This window comes from Osmerus mordax, chromosome 27 (genome assembly GCF_038355195.1).
Source record: "Osmerus mordax isolate fOsmMor3 chromosome 27, fOsmMor3.pri, whole genome shotgun sequence".
Classification (NCBI taxonomy): Eukaryota; Metazoa; Chordata; class Actinopteri; order Osmeriformes; family Osmeridae; genus Osmerus; species Osmerus mordax.
Window position 1 is genome coordinate 8,880,576 of NC_090076.1, and position 15,088 is coordinate 8,895,663.

General features: G+C 43.7%; 4 protein-coding genes across 9 annotated transcripts in view; 2 read left to right on the plus strand and 2 right to left on the minus strand.

Moving 5' to 3' along the window:
- Positions 1-179: 179 nt before the first annotated feature.
- LOC136936838 (torsin-1A-interacting protein 2-like) lies at positions 180-3,703 on the minus strand. The gene is made up of 8 exons (XM_067230490.1): positions 3,348-3,703; positions 2,957-3,070; positions 2,679-2,843; positions 2,469-2,588; positions 2,244-2,366; positions 2,013-2,111; positions 1,862-1,912; positions 180-1,773 (listed from the first exon to the last, which is right to left on the minus strand). The coding sequence occupies exons 1-8, from the start codon at positions 3,418-3,420 to the stop codon at positions 992-994; spliced, it is 1,527 nt and encodes a 508-aa protein (XP_067086591.1). The 5' UTR covers positions 3,421-3,703; the 3' UTR covers positions 180-991.
- On the plus strand, positions 2,944-7,817 carry LOC136936837 (torsin-1A-interacting protein 2-like). Of its 5 annotated transcripts, none has more exons than XM_067230487.1 (8): positions 2,944-2,991; positions 4,407-4,474; positions 4,559-4,648; positions 4,840-4,983; positions 5,151-5,246; positions 5,352-5,495; positions 5,755-6,171; positions 6,322-7,817. In XM_067230487.1, exons 2-8 carry the CDS (start codon positions 4,438-4,440, stop codon positions 7,095-7,097), a joined length of 1,704 nt encoding a protein of 567 aa, XP_067086588.1. In that variant the 5' UTR covers positions 2,944-2,991; positions 4,407-4,437; the 3' UTR covers positions 7,098-7,817. The 5 variants fall into 5 exon arrangements, with proteins under 5 accessions (XP_067086588.1, XP_067086586.1, XP_067086590.1 ...); XM_067230485.1 differs by lacking the exon at positions 2,944-2,991 and adding an exon at positions 4,011-4,104; XM_067230489.1 differs by lacking the exon at positions 2,944-2,991 and adding an exon at positions 4,011-4,104 and having other exon boundaries at positions 5,782-6,171.
- Positions 7,818-8,058: 241 nt separating this feature from the next.
- On the plus strand, positions 8,059-13,381 carry olfml2ba (olfactomedin-like 2Ba). Of its 2 annotated transcripts, none has more exons than XM_067230415.1 (8): positions 8,059-8,455; positions 8,658-8,921; positions 9,170-9,277; positions 9,919-10,086; positions 10,195-10,420; positions 10,739-11,647; positions 11,837-12,013; positions 12,200-13,381. In XM_067230415.1, the coding sequence occupies exons 1-8, from the start codon at positions 8,270-8,272 to the stop codon at positions 12,826-12,828; spliced, it is 2,667 nt and encodes an 888-aa protein (XP_067086516.1). In that variant the 5' UTR covers positions 8,059-8,269; the 3' UTR covers positions 12,829-13,381. The 2 variants fall into 2 exon arrangements, with proteins under 2 accessions (XP_067086516.1, XP_067086517.1); XM_067230416.1 differs by having other exon boundaries at positions 8,294-8,455; positions 8,729-8,921.
- Positions 13,382-13,711: 330 nt separating this feature from the next.
- The window catches only part of atf6 (activating transcription factor 6), a 30,852-nt gene continuing 29,475 nt past the window's right edge, over positions 13,712-15,088 (minus strand). The window contains exon 16 of the mRNA XM_067230417.1: positions 13,712-15,088. This exon is cut by the window's right edge and continues 663 nt beyond it. The gene's annotated coding sequence lies outside the window, so the exon portion shown is untranslated.

Genomic DNA, 15,088 nt, shown 5'->3' on the forward strand with positions numbered 1-15,088 from the left:
AAGTAATATTGATTAATATCTGTATAAGCAAAGCTTTCAAACCTTCATTACTCAATAATAGTGAATGATTGACAGAAGCTGACCCATTAAGTTTACTTCCTCATAGTAACAAGGCCGTTGACATAAACAGATTAAAACCGTGGAAAAAAAAGTTAAAACCCGTGCCAGTTAGGTAGTCTAGTTATTAATTCTTACAAATGTTGTACATCTGTTCAACAAAAGTCAACAGAGTAGTTTAATATATATTTTAATTCAGCCAATAACAAAACACATGAACAAACCTTTTGCAGCCACTAAATAATTTTTACTCCCATTTAAGAGTACCAATCATTCTAAATAACTTGTAAAACAAATCAAGAGAGAATTAGTGCAAACTTGTACACACAGGAAGGGACATTTTGATTGGTTGAATTTAAATAAACTGAGTTTCAGTCATTTTATTAACACGTAGGTCAAAGTTTAGATTCAGGGTATACAAAATATGCATATTAATCTACATAAGGATATAACCAGTCTAAGAACTCAGTAACATATCAATTATAACTTTTTATCATTTAAGTGCAGTCCCTTCCAAAGCCATAAAACATATGCTACCATTTTCTTAGAACCGTACAGTGCAAAGGACAAAGTATCAACAAATAGATAATCTTATAAAATTCATTTTGTGCATCTCTATAGAAAACTTTGGGCCAGGAACAAAAACCCACAGCGCTTGCAATCACACAATCACTCTGGATACCAGTGAAGATGACTGCAATCAAACTTTCAGAGTAGGCTGATGTAGAACACGTCAGAGTTGACCAAAGTCATGTCGGCATTTGGAAGAGGATCACACAAGCTCTAGGTTGACCTGTTTAGCCCCATCCGGACGCTCTGACACCGTCTCAAGAAGTGAGTCCACTGCTCCCGCTCTCCGCTAGGGGGGAGAGGAGCACGCCTGGTCCTTATCAGGCGTGCCGACTTGTAACCTGGGTTGTCAGATCAGTTCCGTTCAGGTTACGCACCCATGCTGCTCTATCCTCTCCTCTGCTGCCACTGGCAGGATGAGATGGGAGATCCGGCTCCACAGTCCACTTAACTTGTCCGTGTCCATGCTGTCGAAGGAAGCCGGGTGGTCTGAGGAGAGGAACTTGTCCTTGAGGTGGTCTTCCACCATCTCCTCCACCTCCTTGAGGTTGTGCTCATGACCTACCGCCTCCTGGGGGAGCAGCACGGTGAAGATCAGCGAGGCCCGCTTGTAGGCCGCGTTCTCGTGGTCGCAGTAGCGGTAGAAGATGATGGTGGAGCCCGGAGGCAGCTCCTCGAAGCGGTGGATGACGGCCACGGGCTTGTCCCCCTCGAAGGCTCGCCGGAGCTTGTCGTCGATGTCGAACTTGACCTGGTTGCTGTCCTTGCCGGCCATGCTGTCTCCGTCGATCTGGAGGACGGAGCCGTTGAGGGCGGAGGAGAGGCCGGAGGCCAGACCCTGGGCCAGGCAGCGCAGCGTCCTTTCAGCCCCGCGGCCCGCAGTCAGGATCAGGCTGGCTGGCTCTTTGGGATGGGCTGTCTGGAGGTGCTTCGTTAAGTGGATCCTGCTTCTCCTCCACAACTCTGGAAGTTGACGGGCGAATTGGGCCTCGAGGTGAGATAGATGAGCCTCAAAATTAGCTGGAGGGGTGGCTGGATGCCCTGCATCTGCTCCAGGTTGATGGGCTAGCATTTGGTAAGCCAGGATACCCAAGGCAACTGTGACAAGAGCCAGAACGATTTTCAAAAGCCTCCATACCATACACCCTGTCAGGACAAGAGAAAGTTTTAACCAACAGAAGATGACACATGCAAGAATGTACACCTTTTCTCGTCCACTAATGTACAAACCGACCTTTGGAGGATGGCACAGACGGTTGCTTGGTAACTGACAATTTCCTTTTAGCTTCAAAACAAGAAAAACAAAAAAGGGGGATTAGAGGAAAAAAAAACACACTATAAATGTATTTACATACTTATTTCACTAGAGCAGAACATTTCAGTACCTTGCTTTTGGAGTTTAGTGGTTTGGGGAGATTTATTGTTCAGCTGATATTGTGGCGTGTGAGAGGCATTCAAAGTGGCATATACTGTTCTCTGAGGACCTGAACAGAGATTTGCGATTCATCATATTGCATTTGGGTTCAAAGATAACAAAATAACCAACCTTTGTCCTACTTCAAATGTAGTCCTGGCATTTTGAAACAGCGACGAATGACAAATATGAAAGTAATTACAAGTGGACTTCACTCTTCCTTCCATTTTCTGTCTGTACTCTGACATGGTGCTCCTTGCAGTCTCCACTTGTTTGGGTCTGGGAGCAAACTTGTCCGAGACAACATCTTTATTTAAAGGTTCACCTGAAAACAATCGTTTAAGAATCAGGAATATGAAAAGCATGCAATCAAATGAGCACTATTTATCATTCATTATTCCTTGAACCAATACGTTTTTTTTTGTACCTGTCTTGATTCTGAGCAGGTCTGGGACTTGATTTTGTGTACGAACAGATCTACGACTTTGGAGACTCTTAACTGTTGTGTCTAAGGTCATCCCCCTCTTTAGGAATTCATCTTTGGACCCTGTCCCAGGACAAAGAGCAGAAAAGTCCGTTTTCTAGTGTGCAACTTCAATGGCTGTAGGCCAGAGTGAGTCAGTAAGAAGTGTCTCACTTTTTAGGTCAGAGGCAACAGGTAGAGAATCATCTTCTGCACTCATCTCTTGGTCATCATTCTGTTTCGGTTTGTCGTCTTCATTTGTATCCTGGACATCCATCTCGTCCCCACTGCCATCAGCCGCTTCTTCAACCTCCAATTTACTCTTCTTGCTGGGGGACTCTGAGACAGGAAGATTGTTATCAGCTGTCAGTGATCCACCGGTCAACATGCTAGCTAACGGGCGGACAAACCACTTTTAAATACTAAATAACCAGAAGGCTACTTGGTATTACCATTTTCCTCGTCGTCTCCGGAGCCGTTGACTGCAGTGGGTGGTATTTTATTCTCTGCCTTCTTGTTTTGAGCCCTTCTCTTGAGTGGACCTCTTGGTGTTGGCTCAACGTAAACTAGTGTAATGCAATGCGATAAATAAATAAAAAGTCATTGTGACTCAACGAGGCCGGGTGCCACAATAAAATCATGCGTAGTGACATTTTAGTTAAGTAACTAGTAGTTAACTAGCTACAAGTTGCGTCAGGCAGATACAGTTTGCTAAATCCCAACTACATCGCAAAAGTAATCAAAAGTTAGTCTAACTTTCTAACTTTTACCAGCATAGCTAAAGCTAGTCTATTTAACGTAACTACCAACCTAACGATACCTAACGACTGACTTAATACAAACCTTTGGATGATTGTCTTGTTAATCTCTTTGTCGAAGGTTGGGCAACACTATTTTGTAAAACTTTAGAACTCATGGTGTCAGAATTTTTTAAATAAAAATGTTAACTAGCGTGTGACTCCAGACCAGTTGTTTCAAGTTGAAAAAGAAAAAACGGAAATTGGTGGTAGTAGCTAGCTAGCTAGGTCCAGCTTCCGTTTCGACTTGCCACAGGCGACCTTGTAAGGCAGTGTTAACAGTTGTCTCTGTAACGTCTGTGTTTTCACAAAAAATAAGCATTCTTCAAGAGTATCGTTTAACATATAACACCATTAAAGGTATTCTACAGACCCAACTGAGTATTTTCCACCTCGTCGGAATGTTCTTCTATGGTTTTTAATAGCGGTTAACATCCAACGAGACAGTTACATTACTGCCACCCTCTGTGCCGGAATAAGTTTTGGGCCAGAATAGTTGCAGGCTAATAGTCTAGCTACATCATACAACTTGCCCGGTTCCCTAAATAAACTAAACAGACCGGCCACACAATGGCATACATTCAGCAACACTCAAAACTATAACATAATGCACAATGCAAAACTGTAAAGGGATATATTTAGCTGCATGTACAGCACTGTTTCACGTGCTTTTATTTTGAAGACAAAAAGGTAAACCGGAAGTGTAATAATGTAAGCGGTCAAAGGTTGGATGACTGTTATTGCTTTGGCGCTTCCGTATGACATTTTGGAGGATATTTAGGCACATCGGGAATTATTAAAAGGTACATCTTGTTTTGCTGTACTCGCATGACATAGCATACAGTAGGGATATCAACTAGAAGTGCATAAATGAAAGGGTATGTGACATAGCATGCCTGCGTACTGCATACCAGTTGAAGCTAACCTAACCAGCTAGCTGACCAATAAATGACAATGCTTACAGCTGGTTATCTAACCCAGGTGGTAGCTAAAGCTACCTTACAAAATAGACCCAGCTATGTACTTTTATTGTCCAGTTAACTCGTAGCAACAATGTATTGTAAACAATAGTACCAATGCTTACTGCTACATTCTTTCTGTACAGGATTTAAGTGAGGTGTCCAATATTCAAAGGCATGTCAGAGGCGAACACCATTTCACAAGGCTCGAATGGTGAGATAAAACGCTTTCACAGCTATTAGTAGGCAAAGACAGTATTGATTTTTTCAATACTTGATATCTTTATTTATCAATTAGGTACGTCATTGCCACGAGCGTCAGGGAGTAGTGATGTGCTTAATGGAAGTGATGAGAATACAGAGGGCACTGCAAAAAAGGCTTCAGAAGGTAATTATCACAATCATATATTACAAATTAATGGTTAGTTAGTTTAGTTCGTTTTTATAATGATGATTGATAATTATTGAATGTGCCACCCGTGAACTTCACCTTCACAAGAATGAGGAAATGCCAAGATTTCTTAAATGTCTTTTGTAAATTACATTTATAAATCTTCCTTTAAAAAAAAAAAAAAACAGTAGGCAGTGATAATGAAACGGAAAGTGTCAGTAGCACACAGACCACAACACAAGACGATCCAACAGACCGTGGCGTCATCAAAGCCGAACCGAAGTTTGAACTAGATGGCGAGAAGGAAATCTCCAATCCTGAGACCGATACATGTAAGATTCTTGATTTAAACAACTCCAGCACAGCTTTATATACAAATTTCAGTTGTTTGGACAAAAAAAGTATCTTATTCTAGCTCATGACACATGAATAAGACTATATTGTAAAAACATCTCCATTGGCTGTTATTTCAAGGAAATGTGTTTTTCCTGATGAACAGGTCAGACAGAGCAGAATGCATCAACACCAGTACCAGAGGCACAGAGCGAGGCGATTGATTCCCGTGGCAACAGTGTAAACAGCGAGTCTGTAGACGGTGAGACGGCACAATTCCTCAAATCAACTTTCCTACAAGTTGTGCAGAACATTTTATGCTTATTGTATGTGGTTTTTCTGTTTGTTTTCTGTAACTGTGGTCCAGGGGTTCAGCTCCCTGTCAAAGTGGAGACAACCACAGCTGAGTGTGAACTAAAGAAACTTGAGAAAGAAGACGATGAAAAGCAGATACTGTTTGATGAACAATCTAAAGATCCCCTACTGGAAACCCCAACCACAGACCCCCCAAGTAAGGTTTAAGGTTGAATTATTTGAAATGGTGAAGACTTTCTATAGCTATTGTATGTATACGTTGGCCTAATATATATACAAATGTACACTGTATTTATATATATACACTATCTTATATATTTGTAATTTCTTTAAACAACGTAAGTTGAAGCAACACTAACTTCAGCCTCTCTCAGTAGGTGATTCATCAAAGTTAATGCTTTTTGGTTTGCTGGATCTTGTACTAAGCATGTATGTGGTTTTCTGCCACTGGTTAGAATATTGTGTCCCTGGCTTCTGTCTAGGTCCACGTGGAGGAGTAGAGGATGTTCCACGTGGAGGAGTAGAGGATGTTCCACGTGGAGGAGTGGAGGATGTTCCAGGTGGAGGAGTGGAGGATGTTCCAGGTGGAGGAGTAGAGGATGTTCCACATGGAGGAGTAGAGGATGTTCCAGGTGGAGGAGTGGAGGATGTTCCAGGTGGAGGAGTAGAGGATGTTCCAGGTGGAGGAGTGGAGGATGTTCCAGGTGGAGGAGTAGAGGATGTTCCACGTGGAGGAGTAGAGGATGTTCCACGTGGAGGAGTAGAGGATGTTCCACTTGGAGGAGTAGAGGATGTTCCACTTGGAGGAGTGGAGGATGTTCCAGATGGGAGAACAAACTATTCCAGCGGACTAAATCAACCTGAGAAGGAAGGTAATGAAAAACAAGATGAAGAACCAGTGGTCCAGCCACCTGGTAAAGTGAAGATGACAACCACACAGGTCTATCTAGTGGCATTCTATATATTCCACTGAAACAAAATAAGTTGAAGCAACACTAACTTCTGCCTCTATCTCTCAATAGGTAATTCTACAAAGTTCATGCTTATTGGTATCCTGGGCCTTGTACTAAGCATCTGCTGTGCAGTCTTGTTACAACCCAAGTCTGTACCTGAGAAGGTGGAGGTCAGTCGGGTAGACGTCTTCCTCAAGGAGATGGACAGAGTTAAGGTCCAGTTTCCCGGCCAACACCTTGAGCTTTGGAGAAGGAGCAAAATACACCTGAAAAGACACCTCCAGACAGCCCATCCCAAAGAGCCAGCCAGCCTAATCCTAACTGCGGGCCGCAGGGCTAAAAGGACGCTGCACTGCCTGGCCCAGGGTCTGGCCTCCGCCCTCTCCTCCGCCCTCAACGGCTCCGTCCTCCAGATCGACGGAGACAGCATGGCCGGCCAGGACAGCAACCAGGTCAAGTTCGACATCGACGACAAGCTCCGGCGCGCCTTCGAGGGAGACAAGCCCGTGGCCGTCATCCACCGCTTCGAGGAGCTGCCTCCGGGCTCCACCATCATCTTCTACCGCTACTGCGACCACGAGAACGCGGCCTACAAGCGGGCCTCGCTGATCTTCACCGTGCTGCTGGAAGGGAAGGAGGAGGTGTCGGCCAGCCTGGGGCTCAGTGCCGTGGAGGAGATGGTGGACGACCACCTCAAGGACAAGTTCCTCTCCTCGGACCACCCGGCTGCCTTCGACAGCATGGACACAGACAAGTTAAGTGGACTGTGGAGCCGCATCTCCCATCTCATCCTGCCAGTGGCAGCAGAGGAGCGGATAGAGCAGCATGGGTGTGGAGGGACTTAAGACTCTTCACCATCTAAAGCCTCTTTCTACAAACTGCTGATACCGGATGATCAACCTAAAGGGAGTTGCAATATTTTAATGATTTATGTTTCATGACATTTTCATTTTATATAGGCTATTGGCCAAGGCCTTCATACACACTGAACTCTGTGCTAGGACATATGGAAGATGGGTGCTTGAGAGACAACATGCACTACTCTACCTATTTATTAACATTTTATGTGGAGGTGTATTATATCATTATGATCTCAGCACTTGAAGTTGTAAACACGATTTATTGTTGGGCCTTGCACTTTAATTCTTAAGTCTTCTTCAAATAACTAAGACACATTTCTCCACCCAAAGAGAAAGTGTGCTTACCAACTTATAGTGTCTCAGTTGATGTGTTTCTTGAGACAGGATGACAATTAAGAATGTGATTTTTTTTTAAATGTATGTGGCGATTGTTATTCTGTTGAATTGAGTATAACAGCAAAATTAATTTTCTTCACCATGGGCTGAATTCATTGACATAACTATGTGCCTTAAATTGAAACGAAAATAAACTGTTTAACACAAAACTTGCATGTTTCATTGATGAGGTAACGGCTGTAGGCTGCCAAAGACAATCTTCTGAGCAACTTTGACTCGACCTTTAATAAAGACCTACACGTATTTTTCCAATAATAGTTTCCGTACTTTTCATTGGCTAAAATAAGGATTTTAAAGCAAAAAAAATTATTTGAGAAAACTCAATAAAATCATTTGCAGCCTAATCGTTTTCCTGATCTCTTTTTGTTTGAAACTGAAATTCGCCTTGTGAGAACCGTACAGACGCAAGTCACCTGGCATCATCACTTTGGCCGACTCCTCCTCTCCCCCCTACGGTCCATTAGCTCTTTTCTCTCCGTCTCTGAGGAGTGAAGGGCGGTATTATTGTGGACTTACTTGCAAGGAGATGCAAACACATGGGACCGCACCTGATTTGAACCAGGGCATCGCATTTTACCTTAAACATTTGGCATGAAACAGGACATGCCACGGCGATCTGCAAATCTGTCTTTTTTTTTTTAAAGGGGAAAAAGCATAATGACATTTTCTCTATGAATTGTCTGTGATAATGAAAAAGCAGAGACTATAGAATAAAACATTTTAAGAAAAAAAAATCCACTTGTGTTCTGACTGCTAACATTATGGCTAAATTGAAGCTGTTGTGCGTAATGTGGTGCGTTTTCTTCGGATGGTGCTCTGCTGCACCGAGCGAACGGACGGCGTTGCCAGCTGCGGACCAACAAACTGCCAATATATCTGATCACCAGGGACACCAAAATGACACTCTGCAGGAGGAACTGGACAGCCAGGAAAATATTCTTACCAAGGTATGTTAGTGAGGATAATATCATACACACATTTAAAAAAAATCGAAGTTCCAAAAAAATATTGTCACGTTTATCTATTTATATATGTGTTCAGCAGTCATTAAAGACAGGCTGCATCATCAATTGCATGGATTTCTGTACTTTATGGAAAATGTGCTGTGATTACGTGGTGGAAAATGCGTCCGTCCTTTTCTCTTTGTAGCTGCTGGGTGATTATGACAAAGTGAAAGCACTCTCAGAAGGCTCTGACTGTCGGTGTAAATGTGTTGTCAGACCCCTGGGCAGGAGCGCCTGCCGGCGGATCGAAGAGGGGAGCGCCACGTCGCAGGACTTCTACACCGTGGAGACTATCACATCTGGATCCAACTGCAAGTGCGCGTGCATCGCCCCGCCGTCGGCGGTAAACCCATGCGAGGGGGACTTCCGACTGAAGAAACTTAGAGAGGCTGGGAAAGATAATGTAAAGGTGAAATGACGCAAACTCACCATACAAACGTCAAAAGAACTCAAGTCTACATGACAAGTGATGGAGACCAGGGTCTAACGTCATCTTGGATGATGATTCTACCATGAGCTTTTACCATGTGTCCCATTTATTAAGGAGATTTGGATTCCTGGAATTAATTATTGCTGCTTGGAATATGCTTGATGTTGGTAACCTTCTGTATCTTAGCTTGGAGTGAAACCCTGATGGAATCTACTTGGTTATTTCAGCTCTCCACGATCATTGAATTGTTGGAAGGGTCTTTCTATGGCATGGATCTGCTGAAGCTACACTCCGTCACTTCTAAACTTCTGGATCGCGTGGAAAATATTGAGAAAGTAAGTCTTTCATCACTGAAGTGGAGGTGCACCACCTTGCTGAGTGCTCAAAACCTGGCTAATATCGACAAGAAGTTAGTTAATCTTTCGGAGCTGGTTAGCACACCCAACTTTAAATTACTGTAACAATTAGAACACACTCTGGACAAACTCTTAACCATGAGCGTTTATGAACTCAATTAGAAAAACTTACTACCAACGAAGCGTAGAGCGACTGCGCTGAATTGGCTATGCGACTTAGAGCACTCGCGAGTCTAATGAGGTAGGCTACTCTCACAGGGACAATAACGCTACTTTATTAGTTGTTCAATTGCTTGCCACGGGCAAATGCCTTTTATGGACTTGGACGGCACATAGGTCTGATCCAGGCTTTCCTGAAACGATGGAAAGTAAAATCTGTCTGAAGTACAGCCTAGGCCTACCGTATGACCAGCTCACTAGTGAGCTGAATATTAGCAGTACGTCGGGAAAACATGGACACGCTCTCATGGGAAAACATACATTAACGTTTGTTTAATTACTGCTGTCCAGTTAATTTGACTGCCTGTAATATGCTTCACGAGCTTCATATTTAATTAAAATCATCCTACGATGGTGGTTTATTTATTTTAATCCTATGCTGTCTACTGCCATCCATGCAGACCGTCTCAAAGGAGCAATTCCAGGATGAGACCGGACCGCAGGCATCTCCCCCCGCCCGGCTGCAGATGACGGATAGTCCAGCAGTGCCCTCGCTCCCACCGAGACAGGGAATGTGGAAGAATCTCAGTGAGCTGAGTGACAGGGCAGCGGCCTATCAGAACAAAGAGGTGGGCGGGACCTGCAGGGAAAATCCTCAACCATGTATCTTCCCTCCTCTGCAAATGCTAGTAAAGAACCAAACTGACGAGAGATTGTGCACTTTATCCTCTTGACAGGAAAAATACGAGGAGATGTTTGTTGGGAGTCTTGGATCCTCCAGGGACTTCAGCGAAGGTCCCAAGCCCACCACGGGGCTGTCCCCGCAGGCGAGCGTCCAGGACAGAGCCAGGCTGGACCCACAGGGGGGTGTAAAGACAGGCCCCAATGGGATGACCATCAGGGGTGTGACCTACTACAAGTCTGACCACATGGTGGCTGACGACGGGGAACCAGGGGAGAACTGTGAGTCCTGGAACACTCGTGTTGTCGTGACGACGGAGTGACAAGCAAGTTCTTCCGTCACTGGCCTCACATGAACCCCTGTGGTCTTAACTGCTGTTTGTGTGGTTGGTTGACATCCTGGAATTACACTTGTTTGAGCGTAGTTTTTTATTTTATTTTATTTATCCTTTATTTAACCAGGCAGAATCATTTTAGAACAAGTTTGCCATCTCCATTATTCAATGTATGGTTACTAGTGTCACTAAAGTCCTTTAATTTATAATAGCCAACATTATATTTCATGCTGGTCACATTTCGAAACCCTCTCTCTTTGACTAGATTTCGAGTATGATGGATTCAGTGGTGACGGCCCGGTCAATCTCTTCATCGAAGAGCAACTCCTTCAACACAGATCCACTCCCTCCAGGGCCAGAGAGAGGGCGGGTCCAAGAGCAGCTAAGCCAAAGGCGATAGGGCCAAAGGGAGATGCCAGAAAGACCAGCCAATCAACACAGCCCATTCCAGCACAACCTGCCACCACCAACCCTGCTGTCACAACCCCTTCTAAGCGTGCCGTTCCGGAACGCGAAACCACTGTGCCCACATATGGATTCACCGTTGCAGGAACCCAAACCAAGAACACAAACATCCACCCCAAAACGGGTCGGACCAGTGGTCAGTCTGTTGCCAGAGCAACTAAGTGGCCAATCCCTATGATGGTCAGGCCAGCCAAAACTCCTGCCAGGCAGATCATTGACAGACCTCTTACAACAGTGACAACCTTGGCCACCCTGGTCCCTGGAATCACCCAAGAATCACCTAGAAACATAGAAGTGAACCAAACAGCCACTACTAGTATTCCTAGCACCCCAGGACCGACCCCAACTACAGCAAGTGCTACCACATTCGGTCATACAACACAGGCAACCACCACCTCTGCTCCTGTGACCCCCATAACGACCCCGTTCACAGAGCCGGTTACAACAACTGCTGCCCCAGCTCCCACCACCTCTGTCGTGACCATGTCGCCTTCGACACAAAAACTGCCCCCCACCACCCCTTCCTCCTCTGCCCCTCCACCGCCCACCACCATCTCCGCCACCACCACCACCACCACCAGTCAGACAGCGTCAGTCAAACGCAAGTACAGCATCAGCTGGGACGAGGAGGATGTGGAGGTTCCACAAGAACCAGTGGAACCAGTGGAACCAGGGCAGAACCATGAAGAGAGACCTACCAGGAAGCCTGGTGGGTGCTGAGTTTAGTGATGGCTAATTTAATATTTAAATTTTAATGACATTTTCATCCTAACTTCTTTCATGGTTTTCATTCCTTTAGAGTTCTTTAAAATTATCTGGTAAAAACTACAAACGTAAGCCAAGTATTGTACAGTAGTATAATCACAAAAGACTTCTGACATGAGTTTTTCAACAACAGGTGAATGTAAGGACACTTTGGCCATAATCTCAGAGCCAGTCACTCACAACAATTATGGCCGGAACGAGGGAGCGTGGATGAAAGATCCCCTGGGAAACGACGACAGGATCTATGTCACTAACTACTACTATGGAAACAACCTGCTGGAGTTCCGCAATATGGATGTCTTCAAACAAGGTAAGCAGTGGAGGTACCACAGCATCAAATACACACAATATCACACGCATCCAGTTCCAGGAGAAAAAAGGATTTGCCTGGTAGCCTATTCTTTATACCTTATTCTCTCTCTCTCTCTCTCTCTCTCTCTCTCTCTCTCTCTCTCTCTCTCTCTCTCTCTCTCTCTGTGTCTGTCTGTCTGTCTAGGCCGTTTCACCAATTCCTACAAGCTTCCTTACAACTGGATTGGCACCGGTCACGTCGTCTACGATGGAGCCTTCTACTACAACCGCGCCTTTTCCCGCGACATCATCAAGTTCGACCTGCGCCTGCGCTACGTGGCGGCCTGGACCATGCTGCACGATGCCGTCTTCGAGGAGACGGAGTCGCCGTGGCAATGGCGCGGTCACTCCGACATTGATTTCGCGGTGGACGAGAGCGGGCTGTGGGTCATCTACCCAGCGCTGGACGACGACGGCTTCCTACAGGAAGTGATCGTTCTGACCCGGATGAACCCCTCGGACCTGAGCGTGCAGAGAGAGACCACGTGGAGAACCGGACTGAGGAGGAACCGCTACGGGAACTGTTTCATCGTGTGCGGCGTTCTGTACGCCGTCGACAGCTACAACCGCAAGGACGCCAACCTGTCGTATGCCTTCGACACGCACACAAACACTCAGATGATTCCCAGAATGCCGTTCACCAACAACTACACGTATACCACACAGGTGGACTACAACCCGAAAGAGGGTATGCTGTACGCCTGGGACAATGGACATCAGGTCACGTATGATGTGAAGTTTGCCTATGCAGACACACTGCAAGAGGGAGGTTAGGATAGCCTACCATTCTTTAAAAAAATTGTTGACGCAAAATATTGCATTTGCTAAAATGGATTGTAGATCAGTCCATAAGGCCATTCTTAGAAGTATTTTTTTTAAATGTTTGGTAAACGATCAGGAGACGTAACCTGGTAAATTGAAAAAGTTATAAAGTTAGGTGAAACCCATGCAGCATATGTTGTACTGTAAATACTGTAATATAGAAATCACGGTGAGATACATGAATGTAGAGACATCCAATTAAGATCCCTCTAAAGACTTGGGTTTCAAAGCTATGAATCCATCATTCCATTTATTCTGTTATATCAATGCTAGTTTCCATAAAGTTGTTTCCATAAAAGCTTGTTTACAAGTAAAAAATATTTGGTTTTATACATACCTTTACCCTTTACTTGTTATATACCCGTTGTCTTTAAATCTGTGTACATAGAAACCTGCTATGTAGTAACATCAAGGATAGTTGACCTTTGTCTTGTGACAGCACTTACTCCCTCCATATCGCATTTTACTGTTTTGAAGAGACTGCAATTAAAAGGTTAAAAACTAACTGCTGTTGCTTCATTTGTAGGTTTCAATTCACAGTTGAAGTCAAAGAGACTATAATTACCTCCTGCAAGCGGTAATCCAATCTCAAGACTGTCTGGATGGGAAGCAACCAGATATTTCTATATATATAAAAAAGACTACCGAGAGAGACCATACAAGTATAACCAAAGACCATAAAATGCATTCCCTTCATTTTCATGGGCACTAAATCAAGTTTCAGACGCAGGTTCCTCATGACACTACAGGCTCACTTCAAATCCCTCGTCAGAAGATACATTTCTGTAATTGTTTACAGTGAAGACAACAGTCAAAGAAGAGAAACACAAACATGTTACATGTAAATCCAGTGTTTTATTGACCTGCATTTAGAATTTGTGTTGTAACAAACAAAACTCAGGTAAAAGTCAAATGTTTTTTTGCTTCCTGAATTGGATTAGTAAAAAAAACGACATAGTTTTGAACCAAATGCAACTACTGGGAAAAGCACTGTAGACATTCACAAGCATTTTACGATCTACTGTAGCTAATATGTAATGACAATTATGAAAGGGGATGATCAGAATTCCCAAACACAATTCTACAAAACAAACTAAAAGGCATTCATTTCAAATAAGATATGATCAAAACCCCAACAATGTCTTGTTTCCAACCACACATTAAACCTGCATTTTCCCCTACTATTAATTAAAATGGCAACAATGACAACAGTATGCTAGTCATAGACGCTCTTTGAATACTTATAATATTCATTCAATCTATGAGTGGATCAATAAAGAAGACAAAGAACAGAGATTTTAGACAAAAATTTAAATGGCCAGTGCAGTTTTTGGGGATAACAGTGGTATACACTATGATATTGTTATAAAAACATTCTGCATTTTTTTCTATATTAAAAAGAAATGTCAGTAAGATAAATAGTGCAGGGATTATCTGCAAACAGAAAAGGCTTCTTTTTAAGTGCACTTTCATAAAAGTGCAATTGGGCCTAGGTGGATGGTCAAGTCAGAGTGAACAAGTCAATATACAACCAACATTAGAATAGTTTTGGATTTGACCGGACCATATCAAAACGAAACTTCAACACTCATAAATAGGCTCTTACCTATTTAGTCCAATTCCAATTATTCTCTACTTCGTAAATACACCTGGTGTGAGACTCAGCCTTTTAAAACGGTTCCTGTATTTCGAACAGAAATCTTTGTAAATATCATACATTTTGGCCTACTATTAATAAAGTCATCATCTCTTTTGAACATGCTTGTTTTTTATTTCATCTTTGATGTTGCTTGTATCTCAAAACAGAAGTCTAATAAAGTTTAAATATTTGTTTTCACTGTTTGAGTATCCCCCTTGTGAAAGAGCATCAGCTTCAGCACAGTATAATAAATCAGCATAACTTAAAACAGAACACGAGCACTACAACCAATCACAACAAAAGACACCACAGAATTTCAGCGGTCGGACTGCTAGCTTTCACAGTTTTCTTCCTGAGAGTAGGTGGCCATATTGTCCCCAGAGAATCCTCCGAATCGGAGTTCTAAGGAATCGGAGTTCTATGGAACACCTTTAATAACCTCCAATCCGTTTCACATACAGAAGCTCGACAGAAAGTGCGGGAAAAGAGGTTCAGAAAGAAAGACTGGGAGCGAGAGAGGGAGCGAGAGAGAAAGCCGAAAGGCAGCGTTCAGGGGTTGCCACCAGGGGGGTC